At 37.1% G+C, this 10,495-nt stretch overlaps 1 protein-coding gene across 1 annotated transcript; it reads left to right on the plus strand.

The window, feature by feature from the left end:
- The first annotated feature begins 6,816 nt into the window (after positions 1 to 6,816).
- LOC103700583 (transcription factor ILI6-like) lies at positions 6,817 to 7,659 on the plus strand. Its single transcript, XM_008782506.2, has 2 exons — positions 6,817 to 7,192; positions 7,292 to 7,659. Exons 1-2 carry the CDS (start codon positions 7,067 to 7,069, stop codon positions 7,442 to 7,444), a joined length of 279 nt encoding a protein of 92 aa, XP_008780728.1. The 5' UTR covers positions 6,817 to 7,066; the 3' UTR covers positions 7,445 to 7,659.
- The last annotated feature ends 2,836 nt before the right edge of the window (positions 7,660 to 10,495 follow it).

The following is a 10,495-nucleotide window of genomic DNA, read 5'->3' on the forward strand; positions in this document are numbered from 1 at the left end:
CACGTGGGCACTAGGTACCTCACGTGCCTCGCAGAGGCGGGGGCGTGACAGTAGCAGATCTTATCGCACCAGCTCAGCACCTAAAACGATTTGCCACAGATTTGGGTTGCACCACTTTTTCTTTAGAAATTTAGTTTTAGGACGAAGCTTAAAGAGGAGAGACACACTGGTCTTCTGGAGTGCATGATAGATCCAAGACATGTTGAATTGCCCGGATCTTGGATGATCTTGTGTGAGAATACCTTTTCATTAAAAAAAAAATCTTGTGCAATAATAACCTTTTCTTTTCTTTTATAGTTTTCTCTTTTCTTTTTCTTTGTTTACTCTGCTAATATGACCATGTATGAATATAGAAAAAAAAAAACAAAGAGACAAGTAGACAACTTATATGATTTGGCTTTTTTTTTTTTTCTCATCAGGATAACATCATAAGGATCTACTAAAAACAAATAGTATATAACATATTTAGAGTAATATGCTATCTAGTTCGGAAGTTTTAGGACTGAAATCGGATCGGATATAGATCGGATACTAGTATATCCATATTCATATTTATTTTGCTTGACGAATACCGATACAGATATAAATGTTAATCGGATGTAAAAATTCATATCTATATTTATTTTAAACGATTATGGATTTAAACTTAATACCAAAAATATGGATATAAATTGAATTATTAAACTTTATGACCACGGAATTAAAGATCTTACCAAGTAGATGATAAATCAAGTTAATATCATGTTAATACGGTCATTTATTTTTTAAAAAAGTTAATGAGCGTCACATAAAAAATAAATAGAGTAATGAACAGAATCAGAGATTCGAATACGAATTAGATAGGTGCCTATCCATATTCATATCTATATCCTCTCTTTTTTTTTACAGATATAGATACGGATATTAGCCGAATGCTCAATTTTTTATCCATATTCGGAAAGAATTGGATATAAAAATAGATCCAGACGGATATTATCCAATCCACTTTTATCTTTAGATGAGTTGGTTCTCCATAATATATGCACAAATAACGATATATTCTATAATTTGCCTACATCAGCCCCAAAGTAGGATTCATCCAAACCTTGCAATACACCTAGAGATGCACGGTGTAATAACTGCTAAGATACATGGCTTCACAAATAAGGCACATTAGGAAATAAATGATACCTAATTTCATTCGGGTCCATTATCATCTTAAAAAACAGAAAAATGCTACACATCTACTGCACCATACTAATAGAAGGGACAAACCTCCTATGATTTTGCATGCACTCGTCCATTTCCATTATGTTATTAAAATCACATATTCCTCATATTTGGATATTTCTCTTTCATAAGATTGCCATGTCCCAAAGTTGCAACTATATTTCAGATGAATCTCCAAAGCTAAAATTAACAGTTCATGGGTTAGTATAAGACCGGGCATTTCGCACCTGACCTAATTGTCTTCAAAGACCATCTCACACCCAATTGATAGCTAGGACCAAGGAACAGTCCCAAATAAAGCTTTCATCCTTTATCTAAAGTTCCTTCAGTAATTATAGGCATCTGGTCAACCAAATCAACCTACTAAAGCCTTGAGGACCACCTGTGAGCTTCTTCTTTTTTTTTTTCTTTTTCTCATCAAAGGACAATCTTGATGGCTTCAATGCATGGAAAGAGGAAGGAGGATCCACTGCTTTGATGCTTCCACCTGCACCTTCTCGTGCTCCACCCTTCTACCAACTCCTTTCCAAAAGCCTTTTAACATATTCAACGTGGTACAAATTAATCCATAATTCTATCACACGCTTGCCTAGAAACCCAGGTACTGTTTTTTTTTTTTTTTTTCCATCCCGTAATCATAAACAAAGGTATCCAAACTTGGGAGTCCATAGCTTAATATGATGCTCATTGGATGGAAGGGATCTTAAGAATAATAAATAGCAGTCCTCCCACTGGATTGCATGATTTCGAAGGGGTAGAATCATTGCCTAATGAACAGCCCGTGGGAGGCACGTGAGGTAAATGATGTGTTGCATGGGTTTATGAGCTTTGGATGGTGTCTCACTCTAATCAATTAAATGGTGTACCTATGGTTCCATAAGCTAGCTTGTTGATCATGATTCCTTTTTCTTGTAATTTTTATGGTGGGTTAGTATATTAGCTAGTTTAATTTCCTGGTGAGAGATTCATGTATTTTGTCCATTGTTGGGTGGAACTAATTCAAACAAGTTTGTTCTAAAGAAACACCCACTTGAGGGTATATCGTCCATCTTATGCCCTGAAAGACAGCCAAAATTTTGCTCCATATAAATGATTCCAGGCATCAAGTAGTTAGGCATTTGGCATTTTAATCGTACACCTCCAACTTGGTAGCCATGTTTTCTTTGAAAAATGAGGAATTAAACAAATTTATTAGCAACTTTGGATTTCCCATGCTAGGGAGAAGCGGGGAGCGTGGAAGGAGTTTTGTACAAGTCATTAAGCAGTTAAATTTTGAGCTCAATTATTTGTATCACTCTTTCTCTCTCACACTAATTATGCTATGTGGGAATCAATCTCATATATGAACCTCGACATTCTCCTCCTTCATGTGTAAGCTGATTTTCACTACTCCTGGAGTCTAACTCACTACTTTTTTCGGTGCACCACGTCTTACCACTCTAGCCCATAAGTCCACTCTCCATTAGCCACACTAATGGAGAGGTTCTCAACATCTCGTAGGTACGGACATTTCTGATGATGCTTGGATTTTGAATTCTAGTAGTTCTTATCATATTTACTCCTTGAGATAAACGAAGTTATTGTTCAATTATATGTACTTCCGATGGTTCAATTGGCTGATTGATGGCAAAATCCAGACGTTTGATAGAGTAGTTATATTTTGCATGGTGTACAACATGTCTCAAAGATGTGCAAGAATCTAATTTTGCTTAGTGCACTAGATTCTAGAGGCTATGGATGCTCGATGCAAGATGGATTTTTGAAAGTGGCATGCGGCATCATGGTGCTGATGAAGTGCAAGAAGTATACAAGCATAGATTTCGATTCATTGGACACATGCATGGTTGTTGGTGGAATTTTGATGGTGAACAGAAGTGAGATGGAGACATGGTACTTGGGATGATTCGAGAGGTGCTTGGATTCGCAGGAAGCTTGTTGTTATTCCAGGGGAGAGAGGTGGTGTTGTTTGAGGGATTGGTTGATACAGAGCTTAACGCAGAATCTTCCAGTTGGCTTGGCAATTTAAGTCAAGGTGGGGAATGTGAGGAAAAAGAAACAAAGTCCATTTACGACTCTGTTCTTTGGGCTGCATGCCGAAAAGTGAGACGGTGCTCTCCTACACTCCTATTACGGAGATTTTTCTGAAGTTATAGATAAGGACACAAAAGGTTCCATCGAAGAGTATAAAAAGAGAGGAGAAGAGAAAAAGATGAAGAGAGATGGAGGAAGAGAATTAAGGAAAGTATTTTTCTTCTTGATACTCACATCGGGTTTTAAATCCTCGCCAATCTTTTGGTGTAACTCTTTAAAAAAAAATTCTCGGTTATTTTTCTCTTGCATTAAGCACTCTTGAGAATTTTCTGTTGATCACTTTGACTCGATGAATAGAATTGTAAAAATTCTATACCCTGTTTATTATGGTGGATCTCTCATTCCCTTGGTGGATATAGCCTGGATTTTGTTGGAAAATTGGAAGAATATAAAAGACTTAGCGGAAGCTTAGGAAAGAAGGGAGGGTGAGAAGGAAAAGTCGGAAAAGGGAGATCTTTGGAGAAAAAATTGAGAAAAGATAACTAAAATAGTTTTGGTTAGTTTTGGACGTAGGGATGAAAATGAACCCGGCCGATAGCATCCTTCCAGATCCATTTCATATTTGGATCTATATGAATAAGAATACAACTTTAATTCTCCATTCCATTAATATCTATATCCATATTTATATCCATTAAAGAAAAACAAAATGGATGATATTTCCTATGTGATGATTTATAAAATGTAGTTATTTTATTTATATTCATATTTATGACTATTCTATTAATATTCCATTGGCACTTATATCTAGTTAAAACAAATAAGGATATGAAACTTGGCATCCAACTAATACCCGTATCTATATTTGTATCTATCATATAAAAATAGATAGAGATATGGATATACTGTATCCGATCTTCTCAACCTAATTAGGTGATATTAGACTTTGTAAAGCAAAAATAATAATAAAAAAAGAATAAAGTTTCTTTTAGCCTAAGGATAAAGTTGTGCAACTTCCTAAACATGTTACGTACGCATATACTAGAAGCTAATAGTCATAGGTGCTGACCAAATGGGTTGAATGATGCCGCTTTTGATAGAAAGGCCAACCTTATTTCACACCAACCTATCATTCCTAAGTTATTTGAATCTCTAAAAAGCTTGTTGCAGTACTTCTGCATTCAACTTCATCATAATTGCTTTTGCCGGATTTGTGGACCAAACTCCAAACCTGCTTCCTAAAGCTAATCGAGCTTCACTTACAAAGCCATAATGCCCCACTTGTTGCACCACAGGCATGTTCCTAGAGGAAACTTTCACCACCTTTTCTGCTGTGTGCTCGTGGCTATCTAAGAAAAAATACAAAGACCACACTACGTCTGATATGAGTGAGAGAGAGAAAAGAGAGAGCTGTGATGTAATAATAAATGGTAGCAAAGAGTGCTTGTGATTCCTCATTTCACTGCAATGCACGTACGACATCTATTTGGGCTGTTACGTGGTGTCTGATGATGCATGTGATTCCTTGTTTCCTTCATGTGAACTAAGAATTAGGAAAGAGGATACATAGAAAGTGATCGTTGGATCCTTCATGGGCCCCAGAAAATTCGGGGATTAAACAAACCCTGTGGCCTTGTGACTTGAGTACAGTCTTCGCTGTCGATTGGATTGAGCTCGATCATGTGCTCCGTGAAGAACGCTGCAGCATGGAAACCTCACCTTGATCATCACCTGTTGGTCGTTTTTAATTACCATTGCTTATGTGAGGATCAAATGTATTCAATATCACCCAATGCTGGTCTAAGATCCTCTTGCACTTCTTTGCTAAGTGTTTTATACTCTATTTTGTACAAAAATTAGTATCATATTATGAGTTAGTTAAGCTTAGTAGTAGCCTTTTAGAATATTACATTGCGATATATAATTTAATAGGGGTGTCAGTTCCATCATTGGATCTTAATGAGCATCTATTCTGTTTATTGTTAATGATCTGGGCCCTATGTATTTAATAGTGAGGCTGCGTAGGGACTTTACAATCTAAATAAAAGAAATTTTTAGATGCATCCAGGTATGGGACCATTGCTTTCCATGCATTTCTGTCCTTTGACTGGCTGGCTAAGCACAGTGTACCAAGTTCCTGCCGAGCATCTGCATTATTGTTAATAATGTGCATAAACTCAAGCATAATGATGATTGCAAGGTTATAGCCAACGTTATTAAATGAGCACATAGCCACCCTCATACATGAAAACTATTGCTTTGCATCACTCTATGAATGTTCTTATCAATTATCATCATCAGCTATTTCACTAAGCTATAGCTCTATTAATTCTTCTGTATCTCCATAGCTATAACATAGTGTGGTTAAAATTTCCAAGTATTAATACTACGCTGTTGTGAACGTCCACATGTGTCTCTCTTGATAATAAATTTTTTGTGAAAAATATGATAGAAATTTTACCATTTAGGTTCAAACATGACACTTCTCTCGATGCTAATAACCAGCTTCTCAGTCTAACATATAGATCATCGCCACATTTATCGGACTGACTTATGAATCACACGGCCGGCTAGGTTCAGATTATGGTACTATGGTTGCAACCATATCGAAAGGAAAAAGAGAAAACATGTAGAGGATTAGTTAGCTTGCAAAAAGATGAACAAAGAGAGAGGCTTTAATGCTTCCAATTATTGTAAATGTGAGACAAGGTAGTATCAAGCATGTGATAAATGCCACATGCGGTGCAAACTGAGGATCTAGGTCTGGGCCGGCCGATATCAAGGTGTTCCTGACTTTTGATATTTGGCATTATATTCCTAAAGGTCCACAGCATACAATTGAATTTCAATTCTTAATTGATGATCAAGAAAGATTACGAGATAGTAAGGCAAACCAAAATGGGAAAACCTAAGAATATAGAATATAAGTTTTCATGGATCGAATAACTAATCGAGTAATGGATTGGTCTCCTAGTGATACTAGCTAGACATTCAGCCTTTCTGGTTAGGTAGCTTGCTTGCTCTCCCCCATGGCTTCTACCAAGAACTTTGAGGGAAAGCTACAAAGTAGTTACTTTGCATGTTAAAAAAACAAAATGAACTAGACAGGGCTTTTTAAAGTCAATCATGTTAATTTGCCTGCAAGATTCCAAAAGCTTAAATTGTTAGGAAGTGAATTAATAATATAATTAAATCTTAACATATAATCAAACAAGATTAGTTAGTCATGGTTAGTGATCATGGTATCTAGAAAGTAGAAATTAATATATATGAATGTTTCTTGGTGAATTACCATCACTTATAAGTTTTCTTGTACCCTGTAAAATTCATTTCAGAAGTATAATAAGAAGATTCCACTTCAGATTAAAAATTCATTGAGGCAGGGGGGTTGCAGATACCAGCGGTCGTGATTCGCTGCATGTACAGCCACGTGGTGGATGCAGTGTAGGCAATCATGGTTTCGCCTTTCGCAGACACACAAACAGAGGACACTATAGCGAACCCAACCCCACTCCCCGGGCCAACCGCCACCACGCTATTTAAATACAACACTTGCCCATTTCTTTCTCCCATGCACCTGTCTTCCTCCCATCAACACCTCAAGCGCTCTCCCATTGCCTCTCTCTCTCTCTCTCTCTCTCTCGATCTCCCCTTTCTCATCTTCCATCTCTCATCTCGCTGCCTCTGTTCCCTTAACCTGCCTAATTGCTTCACTCTCTTCCTCATATAAAATAGCCACTAGAGCCAGTAGCCTAGTATCTTGGACCTTTACCTCCCTGTCACTGATTCAACCTACACTAAAGAACACATCCCATTATTGACGAAGATGTCCAGCAGGAGGACTCGATCAAGGCAGTCAAGCTCATCGAGAATCAGCGAAGAGCAGATCAATGATCTCGTGTCCAAGTTGGAAGCGCTGCTCCCTGAAGCCAGCATTAGGAGCAACAGCAGTGTAGGTTTCATACCAACTACGTACCCACCATAGTGTTTTACAAGCTCATTTGCTCTTATTTCCTCTAAAGCATGATTAGAGTTTGGCCTTTGGGTGCAGGCGTCGGCTGCTCGGGTCTTGCAAGACACCTGTAACTACATTAGGAGCCTGCATCGAGAAGTCGACGATCTGAGTGAGAGGCTGTCGGAGCTGCTTGCGACGACCGACACAACCAGTGCTCAAGCAGCCATAATTAGGAGCTTGCTCATGTGATCGAACGCTTTGAGTTTTTGGAATAAATTAAGATGCGCTTAGAAGCTACCCTTTAATTTTAGCTTAATGAGGTTTGTCGTGGTCTTCAATGTAGCAAACTTAAGCTTAGTCTTTTCTGTACCTATAAGCTAAATCTTGCTATGGTGGCTATTTATTAGTCCTAGAAATTCTCATCTTTAAACAGCTCCATATAAAACAATGGTTCTTCGTCTTAATGTTCTTGGCAGGCCGAAGGGATGTGGGTGGTTTGATGTGTTTTGCCTTAACCTTGGAAGGAGTGGTGATGCAACAAAGAGTGTGCTGCGTTCTTTTGATGTTAGTGGGGGGGTAGTTTCAAGAGACTCTCTTAACCTTGGTTGATACCAAGATAATAGTGAGGTTGCTTTTTCCCTTCTCAAGACAGTCAAATTTACAATCTCTAGGATTTCTGATCTTTAGAACGATAAACTCATGCTTCCGTTTCTCTTGTGAATATGAAGTCATGCATCACTGCGCTTGGAGTGCCAACCTAGCTAGCTTGCAAAAACTTGAATCATGATTCCAATATTAATTTCTTTTCTTTGTCCATACTTAATTTATGAATGCTTCCCATATTTTCATTTGAACAAATATCACTTATACTATCATTAATCTGCAGAAAACCATAGGATGAAAGTGATCATTGGTGGAGTTACCGTTGGGCCGACATCTTCCTTGAGTCTGTTCATGAGATCAGTGCAGTCGATCAGGAAAATGTCAGCCAGTTCATGTGGGTGGGAAGGAGGGAATCTTAGAACCTATATATGAGATCGATATTGTTGGATGGGCATGGACCAATGCCAACATAAGCATGAAAGATCCCTTGGATATGGCATTTTAGGCAGGATAGTCATTGCCAGCTCAAATTTAAGAGGTTCTAAGTGCAATCCAAAGAGCAGATGAGCACTTACAAAAGAATTATATGCAGCTACACAACTTAGAAGTTGGCCAACTTGCTTGATTCTGTGGATTTGAGTTGTTTGGATTAAACTAATCAGCATCTTTGGTACCGCTACAGTTACGACAAGTTGAGGTGATATGAAAAGAAGAAATGAAATGCCAGAAAAATTGAGCTAAACTCCCATTATGAATCTGATGATGTAGCATATCGCACCAACTGGAATAAAAAAAAAAAAAAAGAGAGAGAGAATTCGAACTAATTTGATTTCTATTCTTTTATTCAGCAGATCATTGCCCGCAACCCCCTTTTCCTCAAATAGTAGAAACAGAGTTACCATATATGACCCTTTTCTTTGGTCCTACAATAATATTTAGGCTATCTTCAAAAAAAAAGGAAAAACATATATGTCAGGCCCCGAATCCATCATCCGCATCAACCACGTGACAAGGCTGCACATTCTGCAACGCAATAACCCTATGAAATGTGCAAGGCCTTCTGAACAATTTTTATAATATAAATTATCATTTTTAAGAAAGAATAAATTGACTCTAATAATAGCAATCCAAATACAAATTTGAGATCATCCAATGATATTTGCTACATTTAATCCTTTATGCATCTCTCACTAGTAGACCCAACTTTAACCAAGTTATGCTCTTGAGGCTCTAAAAAAATTAACCCTATGGAATGTATAACCATGTCACATAGTCTACCCGAGTGATAAGTTCGGAGCATTGCAATACATACAAGCATTGATCTAGTTGGTTGTTGCATAACTAATACTTGCTCTAAAATAATAAAAAAGGGAAAAATTATTAATTAATGTAAACAAAGATGACAGCTTTTTAATAAGAAGAAATGCACTATCTGATGAGCGCTAAGAGTAACCATATTGTTAATACTAAATTTATCTCTTATCACGAAGATAGCCAAGGACATGAACATCCAAAAAAATGGATTTTTTTGAAAGCATAGAAACGAAATCCGCAATCAATGAAAATAATTAAAAACTATACTCATTTGGTAATACCAATAAAAGAATAAGGAATACAAAATATGGCAAAGCAAACGTAAAAAAAAGGACCCTAAAAACCAATTCGGATGGAAGGAGCCAACATGTATGAACCCAGTGACCCTCCCATCCATCCGTTCTCGCGTGAAAGGCAACCATGTCTGTGATATCGTACCCATCTTCATCGAATCAAGCAGTTGAGTTGCTCATTCTCTAGAATGCAAAAATACACGAGAATACAAATGATTTGTAAAACGAGAAGTAATCTTTCACCGACTAAGTAAAAATCTTTACTCTATCAATGGTAAATGGCGGCCACTACAAAATTTTCCAACCATGCACTAGATAATTCCACACACATAAGGTATCACTTAAATTCGCTAGATAATATCATTTTATTTACTTTTTAACTTAAGTGAACCTGGTATTGCCTACAATTTTCACTGAGTATCAAAGTATGACTTCTGACCTACATGTCTTATGCAGCCACTTTCATATTTTGTCTCACCTATCCTCAATGGTTATAGAATAACTTAATGATAACTATAAGGAAAAATTAGGAAGACACCTCTTCAACTTTGGGGCATTTACACTTGATCCTAATTTTTTAAAAAGTTTCAACTAGCTACCAAAATTTAATCTCTATTACAATGTGGGCCTACCAAAATTTAATTTTTATTGCAATGTGGCCCAATCGTCTATCAAATCCTAAAACAATTAACTGAGTTAGAGAAAAAACAAAAATACCCTCGATTTAAACAGGTTGGATCGTGGCTCTAATGCAAGATAGACCTACCATATAGATCTCAAGGCACTTTGCACTTCATCATTCTTCCACCAGCATAGATCTTAGAGCAAGTTTATGCACTTGATATCGGTATAGATCTTAAAGCGAGTTTATGCATCCATCTTCTATCATTCATCTATTCATTTGCATAGATCTCAAAGCACTCCATCCTCTCTATTCATCAATCCATTTGCACAGTTATCAAAGCGCTCTATCTTCTATGATTAATCCATTCATATACACAGATCTCAAAGCGTTGCATCCTCTATCATTAGTCTGCCTGCATAGATTTCAATGCACTCTATCCTTTGTCGTTCATCCATTGAGCTATAC

The sequence above is a fragment of the Phoenix dactylifera genome, chromosome 4 (genome assembly GCF_009389715.1).
Source record: "Phoenix dactylifera cultivar Barhee BC4 chromosome 4, palm_55x_up_171113_PBpolish2nd_filt_p, whole genome shotgun sequence".
NCBI classification, from domain to species: domain Eukaryota; kingdom Viridiplantae; phylum Streptophyta; class Magnoliopsida; order Arecales; family Arecaceae; genus Phoenix; species Phoenix dactylifera.